The 18,146-nt window shown below is 39.3% G+C and overlaps 1 protein-coding gene across 1 annotated transcript; it reads right to left on the reverse strand.

Annotated features, from left to right (window-relative positions):
- Positions 1 to 1,210: 1,210 nt before the first annotated feature.
- On the reverse strand, positions 1,211 to 7,531 carry LOC124645031. The gene is made up of 6 exons (XM_047184768.1): positions 7,359 to 7,531; positions 6,572 to 6,939; positions 4,849 to 5,169; positions 4,104 to 4,173; positions 3,669 to 3,780; positions 1,211 to 2,778 (listed from the first exon to the last, which is right to left on the reverse strand). Exons 2-5 carry the CDS (start codon positions 6,912 to 6,914, stop codon positions 3,681 to 3,683), a joined length of 834 nt encoding a protein of 277 aa, XP_047040724.1. The 5' UTR covers positions 6,915 to 6,939; positions 7,359 to 7,531; the 3' UTR covers positions 1,211 to 2,778; positions 3,669 to 3,680.
- Positions 7,532 to 18,146: the final 10,615 nt, after the last annotated feature.

Raw genomic sequence — 18,146 nt, forward strand, 5'->3', positions numbered from 1 at the left:
ATTAGTTACATATAAGGTGACGGTGACTGGTAATTAGTTAACGTTACTTGAACACGTAATTCCGCTCATGATTAAAAACTTCCCGAAGAAACTGATTTATATTCTCACAGAACGTTAAAATTTTTTTCTCAAAAAATCCACAACCGTTACATGTACTTCATTTTGCCATGATTCATTGCATCAAGTTTCTAGCCAATGACAGTGGTAATTTATAAATTCGTTGAAATTGGGATACTGGTAGCTAAGAGCAGTTTTTTTTTTATTTTTTTAGTCCTGTAACCATGACCTATTTTCTAGAAGAAATATTATCAAATCTTCAAAGTGCTATGTACATTCTTATGGTCAGTTGTTGACAAGATATTGAAAATATACAAAGAGTCGTAAGTCGTACTCACTTGGATCGTAAGCTCGTCTGGTAATTTTAAAGGCATCATAATATTCCTTATGTGTGACGAGAAACAAATGTACGATGTAAACTATTGTCAGTATCGCGATGACGGCTAAAGTAATTACGATGTGAGCACACAGACATTTCTCTCCTCTTGTGTATTTTGCGGGTTTCGGCGGCATGTTGTGATGACGTGGGGATCGTGGCCAACTAAATCAAATATTTTTGTTTGATATTAACAAACTACATTTGAATGCTCGTCTTACCAACCAGACTTGTTAGAAGCGTACCTAAACAATCTAAATGCATAAAAAACTAGCTGTTTTCTTCGTGTTCTTGTTACTTCCCTTGTTACTTGGTTCCAAATAAATTATTTGAAATATTTAAAAATAACTTTACTAAGTACTAATGATCATCATGGTCGGCGCAGGATGTTTTCTTCTTCCATACTCTTCTGTCTGCCGTCATCTCATAAATAACGTTCTTTACTATCTATCTATCTAGCTATGTCGACTTTCACACAATCTATCCTTTTCGTCAGTCGTTCCCTTACACTGTATCCGTCCACATTCATGCTCATCACTTTCATCAATAATTGATCCTCATTCCTCGGCACCACATGGCCATACCAAGACAGCCGGTTTCCACAAACCTTTTCGGTTACCAGTGCCATTTTCAAACTTTCTCATATATACTCATTCCTCACTTTATGTAATGTATATTAGTGATGATAATATAGCAATTTTCACCAAACATTAATTGCTTTCAAACCTCTTTAGGATATTAGGTAGTGTACCTACTCAAAGGTTAAATGAATACAGCTTTCCAATGCGATTGCCTTTATTTAATAAGATTCATAAAACTTACATTAATTTTAAAACATATCTAAATATTTCAAAAATGTGTGCACAAAATTGTGTTGATTGGTTCGGTCAGCATATCCAAATAAATAATTGATCATCAAAAGTATGTTTTATATTAGGGTGATCTACGCATCGTAAATGTTAAAACTTCTCTACTCGTACCTACTATAGGTACCTACGTTCATCTACTGATATTGTGAATTATTATTTTAATGAATTATATTAAAGAGGATTATATACTTGTTAATTCTAAATCTTATCTAAGTATGTGCTTACTTGCACTTAAATATTATTGTATTTAACTTAATATAATCGTTGTACATAAATGCATAAAGTAATGTTGAATTTAAAAAGTAGAACTTAATAGCTTGTATAAAATTCCCTTTTTCTTAAAAATAATACTTCAAAGAAAAACGTGAACAATCAAACAATACATAACATATAATGGAAATTAACAGAATTATAATACTGTTTTGAAATTATACATGTCCGAGTCGAAAGCGCGAGAATAATAATTTTCAAAATTCAAACTTACAGCTACGGCATTAAATAGACAATAAGATTTTCAAACTTACAATCTATGATTTTCAAACTTACATTCTATGATTCGGTTACATCAGTACATTTAATTGATAATATAATTGAACAATAATAGTAGCCTTACACGCTATGGTAGTCTGAACTTACAAAAACCAGTCGAATAACGAACACGTCGTGAGAATTTTTCAGAATTTTGCTGGTACGTGGTGAGGGTGGGGGAGATATTCAGGAAAGATGACCAAACCGGATTCCAGGATTAAAGATTTATATGAAATAATAGACATTCACGATTAGGCCTTAGATTATTGATTATGCACTTATATTTAACATCGACACGACAATTATTCCAATACATATGTGTACCAAGTAACAAGATATTACTGACCGACAAAAAGGGATTACATATTTGATATTATTCCTGCGATATTCGTCATTCAGGAACATACTTCAGGATATACGGAATGCTTCGAACTAACTTGTATGTGCATGACTGTGCCTCCACCCCGCTGTTGTAACCACATGAATGTGCGCTTGTTCAAACACTACCAACTTTAATTTAAGAATTATAAACCCAATAGTTATATAAGTAGAAATGTCAGTTTGTTAAGATAAAAAAAAAGTTTTTACCAAAATCTTCCTATAGACCTATTTATCTATCTCCCTGTAATTTTATTTTTTTAAAGAATATATACTTCACAAAATATATAACTTTTTTAAAATGATAAGTATAGCATCTAGGATCTTAAATCACGCCCGACTTAACAATTTAAAATAATAAGAGTTAAGTGGGATCGTTGCTATGTATAAATACTTACTATAAAATTCGTACAGTTAAGTTACGGCATATTATAGAAGTATAAAGCTAGATATATTATATTGTTTCGAATGCTCAAGATTTTAATGCAAAGAAAGTCGGTGCAGTTCCAAAATCTCTTTTAAAGTTTCGTCATCCACTTGTTGGTTAAAGAATTCCGATCTTGAAGTTTCCTGAAACAATTTTTTTATTGCTTATGGAACTTTTGTTATACTTAGGAGAATAAATAAAGATAAATCAAGTACCGCCTAAACATAAAACCTGGACATAAATAAAAACACTTTACCGATAATGTTAAATCACATGCCTACATGTACTTTACTACTATTATTTTCCTACAAGACGAGGGGATATTGATGGGTAATTTCTTAAGTCGCCATCATATCTTACGAATAATGAATTCTGGGGATAAATAATGAAAAGACCGGGGAGATATCAGGCGCAGGACTGACATTAACGTGCTCTCCGATGCACGTTTGAATCAATCACCAATTTCCAGATTACGGGCTGCTTTGTAAAAGTTTCTAAAGATTTGGGCCCGTCCCAGGAATCGAACCTTAGGCATAGTAGTTGCGCTGGCGACCACTAGACCAACGAGGTAGTCGGCATTGCATTACATAGTTACATACAGGGGCCCGATTCTCCTAATATTACTTAAGAGACATACGATTCACATTCGACTGAGATCCAATCCTGACTCGATTACGATTGAAGCGTATGTGGCATTCCGCTATTTTTTCTTTGAAATAAACGTTTTTATCCTTTTCTGTCATTCAATAATGAATCATTTTGTCTGCAAATGATTTGATTCGATTGCAATATGATTGAAGAGCAAACTACCGTATAGACCAAAATCACCATAATAGCAGACCAATCGCAAACCAATCGAATGTCGTTGGAATACGATTGGTCTTATATCAGTAGCAGAATGCCCGATATGGTTAAAACTGCTATTGCGATCATATTGCGATTCAATTTCTATTCGATTTTGACATTATTAACTGAGGAGAATCGGGCCCCTGGTCGACCTGTGAAAGCTGAACTGTGTTAAAAACTGACTCACGGTACTAGGAGCTCACTGCTTCTCCATGGCATCCTGGCGGTTCTTAATCATGTCCTTTATGATGCGCAGCATCGACTTTGCATTACGCAATTTCTTCCTGTAGGCCTTAATTCTGAAACGATTAACAACATAGTGCAACATAGTTAGGGAACAAAAATCAATATAGATGGATAAACCATCTATATTAAAATCAATATAGATGGATAAACCATCTATATTGATTTTTGTTCCCTAAAGGCGAAATTTCAGAACCGATTTGAAATTTTTTGAAAAGCTGCACTTTTCCGCAGTAACATTGGCTGCATTTTATACAAGTAGTTTCCACGTATTAATATATAAATGTATAAGTTTAGTATATTTAATAATTTATGATTTTCTGCCACAGTATTCAAAAGAGGAAACTGCAAAGTACGATAATGTAGATTATCAACATACCCGTGGCGCCACATGTGGCAATAAATGCATGGCACCGACTTGTTTTTATTGCGGCGGCAGTGAGGATCGTCTGTTGAATACATAAAAATATATATAGTCACGTTCTCTAATAAATCTAAAATAAAACAGCATTTTAGCAATTCCACCGTGTGTGTAAATGTTACATTAAAATGTAAGTATTCAAGTATAGGTTTCCGTATATCCACATGGTAAAAAGACCTTATTCAGTACTAATAACATAAGCTGTCCGTCTGGCACTAGTCATCAGTAGGTATCTGAAAAATCGTGAAAAGCTGTTGAAATTACAAATGATGTATTTTTATTCTTATCAGAGTATTGCCTTCCACAGCCGAACGAAGGCCTCCCCTAGTACCACCCAATCCGGGCTTGGGCAGCGCCGCAGCGCGCATCCATCGGCTGCCCGTCACTTTCTTCAACGCGACCGTCCAGCATGCACCAGGACCTACTGACTACACTACGCTTAGCCGATCGCGGTCTCCACCATGTCTGTTCCGTGTAGGTACTGTTCGTCTGCAGACAAACATGGCCGGCCCACTTCCAAATCAGCATACTCATTCTGCCTAAAAGTATTGATTTGTTTTATCCCAGCCAGGTAATTAGGTCATTACATGTGCGTACCTAATGTGTTTCCAAATACTTAGACCATTCATCTCTTTGTAACGTTAACTTAAAAGATATACCTAAGGCCCACAGCTACACGAAATATTTAAATTACAATAATTACTCTCAGAATCCGAGCTCAGTGGTTTGCGTTTCCTGCGTGGCGGCGCTGGCGTTACTGATTCCAATTCACCAACGACGAATGGTTGGTCTCCTTCTGCTTCTTCTTCGTCGTCAGTAACAATATCAAACGGCAAATCGAATTCAAACGGAGGCATCTCATCCGAGACGGTGCGACGTCGTAGCTCCAGCAGTATTTCTGCCTCAAGCTGGGCCCGCGTGAGCCCGGCCGGGCCTGCCGATGTAGATGCTGATGCCTCGTTGGCATGGAGACGGGGTCGCTGGCGGGCCGGTGGGCCATCGGGATCTTCGGTTTTTGAATCCTCTGAAAATAATAGCAACTCCAAAAGCATTAGTCAGCTGCATCATATTTAGGAAAGCTGATCGTTATTGCGTTATTTCATTCAGATACATAGCTCATGCCTAAAGTTTATTATCATGTTTAGTAGTTTATCATGGAGCGATTATAGAAATCTAAAAAGTAGAAAAAATTGCGCGACAATATAGTGGTGCCAAAACCCTTTGAGGACGGGTACCGCGCCGAGTACACTACCTCACAGCTGGCATGGAAATGTGTTCAATTGTGCATGTCATGTATAATGTGACTATTAGAATCGCGATATCTCACGAATGGTAACTCTTAGGAAAAAAAAAATCAAAAGACAATTTTGTAGAGAATTTTAAGATCTACAATTTTGGAAATATTATAAAACGTAAATACCGTTTTCGAAAAAAAAAAACAAAATACCTCAAATTCCTCATGGGATCGATGGGGACTTAAAATATTTTATTTGTAATGGTAAACCCAACCTCTCCACCAAAATTTGGCTTTCCGGGAATTATTGTTAATTGACTACTACTTTTATGTCTAAATTGACCGGACTATAACATATTATTTAATTTCATGGTGCAAAACACCATGTTAGCGCTGGAATCGATTTTTTCTGTATGGAACAAAGTGTTTGCCAAAAGCTTTCATATGACATTGCTCTTATTCATCACTGTTCAAAAGTGGTTACAGTGTTCATACAAAAGTGACCATGCTCCTTTGCATACACAATACACTTATATAGGTACCACTCGATCCCCGGGGATGAGCTTGTACATATAGACCCAAACCATTCTTTTTCACTAGATATTAGCAAACGCAATTTACAAACACGCAATCGATGTGTGGCTTACGCCGCCATTTTAATTTGATTTAGGCGTGGGATGGTGGAACTTCTCTCACAGAACCCCAAACACACACGCATCACTTTACTCCACTCATCCACAAACACATCAAATTCAGGGTTGGCAGTCAGAAGGGCGTTGAGCGTCTTAAGAGTACGACATATAGGAGATTCAGCTCTGGCGACTGTTTTGCATGTCGGTGGGGCGAAGAGATTGTGCCTGCAGCTCTGACGGCGACCGATGTATTTGTCGGGGGTGAATAGGCGGCAGAAAAGGTTATGGAGCTCTGGGCAGTCGATTTGGCCCCGTAAGGTTTTACAAGCTACCATGAGCTGACCAAAGCCTCGTCTTACCTCCAAGGAGTTAAAGCCTAACATCCCTAGCAGATAGTTAGTTGGGTACAACATATGGAGCACATAATGCACAAAGATAATTCTCCACGCCATAATTCTCATACTTAGTCATCAGAACACAAGCCTTTGCAGGCTACGGTAGAGTCAATTTAACATCAGTAAAGAAAGGAAGTCTAAAACATGTATACTCCAGATACCCACCTGGAGTATTTTTGGGAACCTCTTCCACCTCCATGATGCTTGAACTTGTACTTGCAGCAGGAGTTTCATTGTTGTTTGGCGGAGGCGTCGTGCAACGGCGCCGTTTAATCAACTTGGGGTTCGTTGTCTTTTTGAAAGGTCGAGTCGGGGGCTCTTGACGCTCCTGCGACGGCCCAGGCACCACCGCAGTGCTCGTGCTAGGTTCACCATCGTCGAAAGTAAACCGCAGTGGAGGTAGGTGGCGATCAGCTTTGGGCTCGCGGTTAAATTGGATATCCTCCCATATCTCCTCTTGCGAGTCGTCTGGGTCGATCCCCAGTTTTGACGGAAAATATCTCGCCATCGTATCTATAGGCTTTCGAGACCACCTATAAAATGAAGTACCACTCAATACGTTGTAAAGGAATTAAAGATACACCCAGATATTTAGCTCGATTGATTTATGCGCAGCTTGATGCGCCGTTAGTTATTGCAGGGCACATACGATGTGAGAACATAAGTAGCTATATAACAATATATAGGAAAGGGTAATTTATCGACTTATAAACCCACAATATTTATATACCAGTTTTAATTATGCAATATACGCATTTTAAAACCTTTACGGTTTTGTAAAACAAGGCCGCTTGGGATGCACTGCCGCAAAAGGTATTGGTATAAGTAGTTAATTAATATCGCTATTGAGAGTAGCTAGGTAATATCGGCAGAGCTCGAAACATTTCTAGCAATATTTAAATATTACAATAAAGAAAATTGCAAATGCTAAAGGTAAAACAATAGAACTTACCCAGGTGTGTACTTCTAATTCTTCCGATAGCTGAGTTCTTGCAAGTATAACGTAAATACACTTCACTATCAAGGTTTAGAGAGGTAATTAAATTTATTTCTCGATTGAATTCAAGAATTCAATAAATGAGATGAAATGCCACGCGCGACAGAAGTTGCCGCGTAGATTTCACTAGGTGCACTAAACTGCAAAAGAGAATCCAGACATCCGCTAGGGATGTACCACGGCGTACCGGTTGGACTAGGTGATATTTGTATGGTTTGATATTTAATTTAACTATTAATGGTAATGCTGCCAGGCTATCTGGGTGGGTACAGTACCTGAAAAAGTGGTCATCATCGCCGGTTGTCACCAGAGGGCATTCAAAAGCTGTTATCGGCTCTTGTTCATGTAATAAACGACACTACGAAACGTAAAGTTTATAATAAGGCAAAACGAAAAAAGGTGTAATATTCAAATCATGTGGTGTAGCATATGCCTTTATAATTAAGGATCGAGAGCATTAACTTACAAAACTCGGAATCAGCACTTTGTTGACAACCCGGCGTTGAGGATAATTTTGTTTATTAAATAAATAATTGAAACAACTTTCTCTCGTTCGGTTAGCCCAATGGTTATCAACTTGTGTTATGGGTGCTAACACTAATGATATTAGTATTAAGTTATATATTTTTAAATTAAAAAGTCAGAAATTGAAAGAATTTAAGTGAATCGATCGCATTGGGAAAATAAATAATATGAATATGAAAAAGCTTAAGGCGACGAACTGGTAAACAATAATTCCATAACCGGCACGCGCACCTAAGGAGTCAAGAGGCGGTGAGTTCGGGTGGCTCATCGTCCCTCTGTCTACTTAGACGACAGACCCGCGTCAAAAAAGTTAAGAGGCTTAAATCGGTCCCGTTTGCCCATAATATGTGAATCTCTTTTTAAAAAGAGGTATGTTTGATATATTTTTATCTGTTATAAAAGTTACCTAATCATGTTTTGAAGTCTAACAAAATAAGGTTTTTATCATGAACTTTCAGGTAACCAAGTTGTATTTTGATCCGTTTTGTATTTACTGAGAAAAATTGAGATCCTTGGCGCCAAAATTTCCAATTCGTCCTCTTAACGACACTTTTTATTTACGTAGGTAAGTATATACCTATTGTAGATAGTTAGGTACCTGTGCATATTGCTGCTTCTTTGTTCAAATCCACTTGAAAACATATTCGAAAATGTAACACTGATTAAACATTATGGTAAATCTATTGTGACCGTGTCCGTCCGTCTGTCACCAGGCTGTATCTCATGAGCCGATTTTGAAAATTTAAACTCTCTAACTATCAAGTAAATTTTATTTTACCGCTATAACAACAAATACTGAAAACAAGAATAAAATAAATATTTTTGGGGTCTCCCATACAACAAACGTGATTTTTTGCCCATTTTTGCTCGATATCGAGAACGCCAACAGGTAGATGCTTGAAATATTCACAGAACATGGAATGCAATGTAAGTGTATTATAATTATGGAACGTTTTATAAATCATAGTACAGAACCCTCTTGCTGTTACCACGTCAGTCTCAAGAAGAAACATCCTTATATGCAGCGTATCCTCGGTGACAAAATTGAGGAGGTTGAGACAGTAAAAGACCTTGTGTACTATTTGACAAAAAAATAACTTTTACGCCGAATCGTGACAATATTACTAAGCGTGTCTCTAAAATGTTAGGGCTCATCATAAGAAATAGCAAAAACTCTTGCTACAGTAAAACAAAAATTCTTCTGTTTTACAGCCTTGTTCGAAATATTTTAGAATATAGGTAAGGTCTGGTCTCCTCACTTTGCCTGCCATTCCCTGCGTCTTGAACGTGTCCCGAAGCGTTTCGCGTGGCATCTCGCTTTCTCTGATGGTATCGCCAGAAGGGAACAGTCAAATGAGAAAAGACTGGCACATTTTAACATGGCCTCACTAGACAAACTTAGACAAATACTGGATGCTATGTGGGCCTATAAGATTATCAAGCAGAAAATAGAAAGAACTGTTCCGGGATCCAGCTCAACTTTTTTTTTAACGACGTCAAAAATCATCAAATGGCCCCTCCCGCTGTGGGTTAGCAGCGGTGAGGGAGTGTCAGACTCTTACTGACTAAAAGCCGTCGTATTCCATCGTAGGCCTTTTATGTCCCAGGGCCGCGGTAACTCTTTCGAACAATCCCGCAGCCCCGGCAGGCCTTAGCCCTGTTGGGCCCTGCTGGGGTTGGGGTTGTTGACATCTCTTTGTTGGGCCCCGCTGGGGTTGCTGACATCTCTGGATCCAGCTCACCTTATGCAAGAATGTGTAAGGCAGTGGCTATGGTGAGGTTGTTGATATACACTTTGACTCTCTTACTAAACTGAAATCTACGCTCAGTCGTTTACCAAGTGTCTGTTAGTTGTTGTTTAGTATAAATTTTTAGATTGGGGTCCGTTGTAATTTAAGCGTGTAGTGTTCACCTTAAGTAATTGTTACACTGCAATACTATGTATAGTTAAGTATGTATTTAATAATTGAAATTGAGTGGTGAACCTATTATTATAAAATAAATAAAGTCTCAGTAAAAATATGATGACAACTGACAATAAAATAATGTTTATAATACGCAGACATACGTACAAACTTCCAATATTTGTGCTCAGACTTTGGTAGGTACTCGGACTTTTTTCACTTAGACGTTTTTGTCATACTTTTGTATACACCGATTTGTTGCACAGACAAAATTCTATGATAAATCTGTGTTAAGTTGATATAGTGTGGATCACCATTAAAAAATACATTCTGATTTGTAGTTCCGGCTGCATTGTTCCTAATATTTTCAGATCTTGCACATCCCTAGTTAAAACCCAGCCAGTCTAGCCTGTGCAACAAATTTATTGATTAATGTCGGAAAGGGCAGGCAATATGCAGGCACATCACGGATAAAATGAAAGGGAATCAGACACTACATACAAACATAGGTTCTCTTCTTATAAGCTACGGAGGGGTAACGAATATGACATGTAGATAGGTACTTACTAGGTAACCATTTTAAATTACTGTTTTATTAATTTCGTTTCAAATGGCACTCTATTTAGGAACATAAGGCCTCATTTACGGAGACGCGGGGCGTCTCGCGGCGCGTCGGACGTTTTTTCTGTTTACGGTGGGGCGGCGCGTGAAGCGGCACGCATCATCGCACGCGTAAACACAAACTTACAGCAATGTACGACCATGTTCATAGAGAAGCGAGACGGGAAGCGACGAAAATTGAAACACTCGCTACGCTCGTGTTCCTGAGCGATAGCGAGGGAAGCAAAAGAGCACAAGGTGAAAAATCTTTGCACTCGAGTGCAACACGTAACTTTTCATCCCACCTCATCGAGGAAATTTCTAAACTCAAAAATGAAAATGGCACGCACGTCACACATGGCAAATTAAAAAGATGTAGGTACCTGGATGTACCTGAAAATTTATTTATGCAAAAACTCAGTTTAAAAATGTAATGAGGTTTAAAATCGAGCTTAAAATAATAACAAAATAATCATTTCGTCCCACTTCATCGAGGAAATTATTAAAAACAAAATGGCACGCACATAGGTATGAGTATCAAATTAAAAAGAAGTAACTATTAAAGTTCATTTATTTGAAAACTCAGTTTAAAAATGAAACGCGGTTAAAACTCTATGTTAAAACAATAATAAAAATCACGAATAATTAATTGAATATTATTTTAAGCAGTATTTTAGGTATTTGTTTAATATGTATTTGTTTGAAAAGTCTTATCAAGATTGTCACAAATGGAGTATTGCACACCATGTTCTAAATTCAAATCACTTTGCCGCTCTAGAGGATAAAACTATTCTTTCCGAGATGGTGGGATGAAAAAAATTGGTACGTATTTTTTTTTTCGGAATTTCATCAATGTCATCTAGCCATATTTAAACTTGGCGCGTGTGTTACTGGCCTTAAAACCGTGCTGTGCCCTCACACAAACGAAAACACAAAGCATACGCAACGATTATTCATAAATAAAATTGGATTACTTCTGAAATACTACGACATTACAATGACAAAAAAAGCAGTGTATATTAGCTATTTCCCGTCTACTGTAATTCCAATGGATTATTTACGTATTTTATGTCCTCCTGTAATCAAATCGGCATGTCGTTATTCCCTTGGGAGATGGGTAGACCTTTAGTGTGGGATGCAACCTGTGTCGATACCCGTGCGTCATCTCACAATCTCACCTTGCAAGTACTACGTGCTGTGCTGCTGCTGCCGCTGCGGCCGCAGAGAACCTCCTTGTCGGCAACTATATATCCGAACCGTTTGGGGTTGAAACCCTCGAGTCGTGGGGTCCGAATCCCCACACCCTATTTAAAGATCTATTTAGGCTGTTGGTTGAAGCTTCTCGTGACCAAAAGGTTGGCTACCTCGGACAAAGGATCAGCATGGCCATCCAACGAGGTAGCTTGTGGCACATTGTAGCAGCACGGCAACAGCACGGCAGCAGCACGGCGTCGCCTCGAATTAAGACTACGGCTAGCTGTCAGCGCGCTAACCACGCGCTGTCCGCTAGCCGTCGGCGCGCCGTTGGCGCTCCGTTGGCGCGCCGGCCGCGCGCCGGCCGCGAGGTGTAAGCTTGCTGTCACCGCAAACTCAATATTATTTTAAGACGATTATGATTGATGTTATGATTGAACACGACGCAATGACGTTGTTTCGCTGCCGGCTCGGAGTCGGCGCGCAATTAGCACGCCGTCGGCGCGCTGTACGCATGAGGACCGCTCGCTTGCAGCACGCGGGCGGCGAGTCGAGTTGTGTGGAAGCGGCAAGCACGCTGACTGCTCGCCGTTGGCTTTTTTATATTGACATTACGAAATATCTTATAATATACACGATTTAATGCTCTAAATTGAATGACACCTTAAATGCTGGTGTGGAGCCATGCTGTTGCGGTGCCGCTATAATGTGCCATAACCTTAATGCTGTCAGCCTCTTGGGTACGCTCCCAGTCGACAGCGATGGGAATGAATTTTTTGACGCTTTTTAGTTTTTTTTTTGTTTTACTGGGTTAGTTTTTTATATGTATTATAAATATGTGAATATGTAAATAAATTTATTTCCTAAATTGATAATATTTTTTGAAAAGGCGAGGCCTTGTTTTAAAGACCTTATAACACTGATAAAACAATAAATGCTGTGAAGCAATATCCTTTGCCTAAGGCAGTTTAGAATGAATAATTATTTCATGTTATGGATTTCAATATTTTTATAGACTAAGTATATCTGAATAAAAAAATAATGTATTGCTGCATTCTCCTACAACTCGACATATACTTACCTAATACATGGAAAGATTACAATCGATACTAATATTATAAAGCTGAAGAGTTTGTTTGTTTGTTTGAACGTGCTAATCTCAGGAACTACTGGTCCGATTTGAAAAATTCTTTCAGTATTAGATAGTCCATTTATCGAGGAAGGCTATAGGCTACTTTTTATTCGGGTTTGTGCCGAGGTTCCCACGGGATGCGGGTGAAACCGCTGGCACGAGCTAGTTACTTATATATTAAAGCAATTTATCTAGTTTTGAACACAGTTATCTCATAGTTATCATAACACTTAATTGAATAAAAAATAATATTTGGCAAAAAAGCTATATAAGTAGCTTCACTAATTATCTGAATCGAGCCTACAATAAGATAAATAGTCTGGGATTAGAAATGAATATTACAAAGACCAAACTTATGACCAAATTCAAAAAGTCTAAAGTAAAAATCGAAAATGAGTCATTGGGTTATACTAATCGAATATATATTTAAGACTAGCTTCTGCCCGTGACTTCGTACGCGGATCCTGACCCTTATGCTAGCGACTACGGGGTCAGCAAAATCAAAGATCTGAATAGTCTGATATTGAATTGTAAGGGCCCGTTGACTTGAAAACAACGGAATACGCATAACCATTAGAAACGTTCCATATATTTAATTTTTGTACTTTAACAGCAAAAGCACAGCAGACTAAACAAAACGCTGAGAACTGAACTGCAATAGATGTTACCATAGGGATAAAAGTAGTGGTTCTAATTAGTCCGCATTTAAGTTGTGTGTGGCAAAATATTACACGTATTATTACGTAAAAAAACATTAAATAGATGACAAAGTCGTGGTGACTTAGTTGAAGTCGTGGTGGTTTAGTGGGTAGAGAACCAATCTCTCAAGTATGAGCGTGAGTCTTTGATTCCAGGTCTGGCAAGTGCCTGCCAATGCAACTTTTCTAAGTTCGTATGTACTTTCTATGTATATTTTGGATACCAATGACCGTTATTTGGAGGGGATGTAAAAACTGTAGGTTCCGGCTGTCATTGAACATTCTTGGCAGTTGTTATGGGTAGTCAGAAGCCAGTAAGTCTTACCAAGGGGTGTTGGGTTGAGCGGAACCGGGTTGTGGAGGTCAGATAGGCAGTCGCTCCTTGTAAAACACTGGTACTCAGTTGCATCGTGACTGGAAGTCGACCCTAACATAATTGGGACAAAGGCTCTTGAGATAATAATGACAATAATAATGAGATATAGGCACCGCAGGACATCTGAGGCTGATGACGGGGAGTACCGACCCCGCGGAGCTATTTATACTGTTCTCCAGGGAGAGTATACTGTCCCCCATCTCCGGCCGGTCGGAGTGAACCATGGCGGGGGTAGGTCTCACACCTCGGGCTTGGCTTGACCGTCCAGAGTGGAGTCGCTAGAGCAGCATTAGTAGCCCTGTTCGGAGGGTAGATGCCTCATGGTAAGCACAGGGAGCGCGTAATCTGCGTTTAAAGTCCGCCGAGGTATCCTCACCCTTCAGCCGCTCATGTCCCTGTTGCCCTCTTGTTGCTATTCAGTGACTGGTTCCCAGGGGGCCAGTAAGTGAGGTGGCGAGTCTCCACCTGCCATTTTTACATGTACCTAATACATTGTCATCCGCTAACATCCCATCACAATAGCCCAAGTAGTTTTCCTCCATAGTTAGCAATAGTTTAGCACAGAACCGGGGATTGTCTTTTTTTTAACGACGTCCACCGGGGATTATCCTTGGGTTCATTTTTATAGTGTATAAAGGGATAATCGTCGGTTTTGTGTCACCATTTCATTAAAGTTGTCTCAAAAGGGCGTGAAAATTCGGAACTATGTAGTCCCGAGGTCTGGAAGAGACATACAAAATAATAATGAGATATAACGCAACAAAGTCGGAGTGGGGGCTCGTGACGCCACGTCTAGGTTTGTAAAATTTGTACTAAGCAGTGACTTAAAACGAAATTCAAGCGTTGTTGTATCTTCGTTATTATTTGTTTGTGAGAGAGAGAAAAGAAAAATACGTGTCCATTATTTTAGGGTTATCTAAAAGACGGACTAATTACTTTTTTTTGATTCACCATACCTATTTCATAACATTCATTTCTATACATTTCAAGTGTAGTATTGCTCTTGAAGTTCCACATCAGGTGTTCCAGATCTTCGATGTTTATAAGTCAATAGAAAGTGCTTATCAGATTGAACCACTTTTGCTAAAACGTCATATCTTCATAATGCTATAGTCTAGCTTGCTCCTGGAGTTCCACATCAGGTGTTTTAGATCTTCAGTTTGTATAAGTCAATAGAAAGTGCTTATCAAATTGAACAACTTCCTCTTCCTAGCCAAATTTCTCTTCCTTCGCAGTTTCAAGATCATTGATATGGATCGTTTGAGGGAAGATGCGGGCAATATTGACTGGTCTGCTGTTTATGACTGCAATGATGTAGATACTATGGTCTCTGAGTTTAACAGGTTGATCTTATCTCTTTACGACAAGCATGCCCCACTCAAGAAGGTACGAGTTAGGCATCTGCCTGCGCCATGGTTATCAGACAGCATTAAGCAGGTGATGGCGAAAAGGGATAGGGCTAAAAGACGATACAGAAGTGATCCCAGTGAGGAGAACTGGACCTCATACAAGAAGCTACGGAATCGCTACAGTCGTCTGTGCAGAGATGCTAAGAGACGCCACATTCATAACTCTATCAAAAACCTTAACAACGCGCAAGTATGGCAATTTCTTAAGTCCTTCGGTATTGGCAAGGCTGTCAATGACAGCACCACCGATATGGACCCTAACACAATTAATGCTCATTTTTCGATGTCACCAGTAACGCTGGCTGATGACGTAAAATCCTCTACTCTACATTATCTCTCCAATGCTCCTCGGCCAAATTGTACTGCGTTTTCATTCCATCCAGCTGCGGAAGGAGATATTAAACGTGCAATCTTATCCATTTCCACAAAGGCGGTAGGAGATGATGGTATTCATCTCCAAATGCTTCTCCTTATCCTTGATGAACTAATTCCTGTAGTTTTACATCTCATCAACTACTCCCTCTTTACCAACTCCTTTCCCTCAGCATGGAAAAGAGCCCATGTACTGCCTTTACCCAAAGTGTCTAATCCCTCCTCAGTCTCTCAGTTCCGTCCAATATCCATCCTCCCAATCCTATCAAAAGTCCTTGAGAGTGTTGTCAATAATCAGTTGTCTCGTCACCTCTCCTCAAACAGCCTGCTGAGTCCGTACCAATCTGGCTTCCGCCCTGGTCATAGCACAGTGTCGGCTCTGGTTAAAATAACCGACGACATTCGGCTAGCTATGGAGAACAGGCGGTTGACAGTGTTGGTGTTACTGGATTTCAGCAGTGCTTTCAATTCAGTTGATTTTGACATCCTCTTAGCCATCCTATCGTCACTTAATATATCTTCTTCTGCAGGTGCGTGGTTCAGTTCTTATCTTCGGGGTCGCTCGCAGTCGGTCCGTACTCATGAGGTTTCCTCTGAGTGGTGTGATCTGGCTGCGGGTGTACCCCAGGGTGGTGTTCTCTCTCCTTTACTTTTCTCCGTTTTTATTAACGTAATCACAAAGTCACTTGTTTCGCACTATCATCTTTATGCAGACGACTTACAGCTTTATCAGCATTGTCAACCAGAAGAGCTCTCTAGGGTTATTGGCGCCATCAATAATGATCTTGAAAGTATAAGTCAATGGGCTAAAAATTTTGGACTCCTAGTTAACCCGAACAAATCTCAAGCTCTCATTATTGGTGGCAGATATTTCATAAATAGGCTGCAAACTCCCCCCCCACTTCTGTATGACGATGTAGTAATAGCCTACTCATCGCACGTTAAAAATTTGGGTGTCTTTATGGACTGCAACTTATCTTGGGCTAAACACATTGCAGAAGTAAGCAGGAGGGTATATTGCTCGTTTCAATCACTCAAGCGTCTCCAGAAGTTCCTGCCTTTTCCAACAAAGATTACTCTCGCTCAGTCGCTCCTCCTTCCTCTGTTAGACTATGCTGATGTCTGTTTCCTTGATGCGACTGAGGAGCTACTTGATAAACTCGAACGTCTGCATAATTTGTGCATCCGCTTCATTTTTGGCCTCCGAAAGTACGATCATGTGTCGGAATTTCGGAACCAGTTGAAGTGGCTGCCTATTCGGCGGCGTAGAGACGCTCACGTTCTTTCTTTTCTTTACTCTGTTCTTCACAATCCTGTCACTCCAAGTTACCTTCGTGAACGCTTTGAGTTCCTCGTTCCCAGAGGCAAACCTTGTCGCTCTTCCTTATCTCTTCTGCTTCGTGTCCCATCCCACACTTCAAGTCGCTATGATGGATCATTCACTGTTCGTGCTGTTAGGCTGTGGAATACCCTTCCGCATTCTATACGCGAGAGCTCATCATTGGATATGTTTAAGAGACGAGTTAAGGAACATTATTTATCATTATGACCTGTGTATATATTTGTATATATTATATTGTATATATTTTATATAATTATAAAAGGTATATATTTAATTTATTAAGATATTATACATATATATTATTGTTATTAGTATAACGTTGCACATTCGCCCTACCCCATCAAATCACTCTTTCACTCTAAGGTTGGCTGTAAGAGAACCCAACACTGGGTTAAGCTCGCCGTTGTACATAATGTCTCCGTTTTCAGTGTGTCAAATGTATTTATGTGTGCAATAAAGAATAATAACTTTTGCTAAAACGTCATACCTGTATATGGTACAGAGAAGCTGGGCTCTTGGGGTTCCACATCAGGTGTTCCAGATCTTAAAATTTATTATCTCAGCTGAAAATGCTCATCACATGAAACAATTTTTGCCATGGCACCATTTTTGTATCTCTTATAGTTTTGTTGGTCTGTTGGAGTTCTGCATCAGGTCTTCAAGTTTCGAAGATAAATTATAGCCTATATGTTGACCAGGCTTAATACTGATACAACAAAGAAAGAATCATTGAAATCCGTTCAGCAGTTCGGAAGATTAGCGTGTACAAACAAACAGACAAACAGACAGAATTTTTTTTTTGGATTTGTACTCCATTACTGTTTCTAAAAATTATTTTTTTAATATATTAAATGTACAGACACAGTTTTTTTACAGATTTATTATATGTATAGATATAGATAACAAATTGGATGCCCAATGAACTGGAAGTAAAGACAAGAGTGAAATAAACTTGGAAAAAGTATTGCAGTTACAAGGAAATATTGAGGCCACGGTGGACCACACAGTCTAGGTGTGCGGCGGCGGCGACCTCTCGTGTCCGGCCCTGGTTCAGGCCATGGTCCAGGGCGAGAGGGAATGGGATGTCATCGCCTTCGGCGGAACGACAGAGAGTTCGCACCTCTCATCCCGGCCACCGCGCTACACCAGGTAGACACCACGGGCGCCGAGTGTCGCAAGATGTCTCCCGGC

This window comes from Helicoverpa zea, chromosome 31, assembly GCF_022581195.2.
Source record: "Helicoverpa zea isolate HzStark_Cry1AcR chromosome 31, ilHelZeax1.1, whole genome shotgun sequence".
Classification (NCBI taxonomy): Eukaryota; Metazoa; Arthropoda; class Insecta; order Lepidoptera; family Noctuidae; genus Helicoverpa; species Helicoverpa zea.

Coding starts and splice junctions, on each gene's coding strand:
- LOC124645031 (XM_047184768.1), bottom strand. CDS start 6,914: ATGGCGAGATATTTTCCGTCAAAACTGGGGATCGACCCAGACGACTCG. Junction 5,170..6,571: donor GGTTCCCAAAAATACTCCAG/GTGGGTATCTGG, acceptor TATTATTTTCAG/AGGATTCAAAAACCGAAGAT. Junction 4,174..4,848: donor ACTGAGCTCGGATTCTGAGA/GTAATTATTGTA, acceptor TGTATTCAACAG/ACGATCCTCACTGCCGCCGC.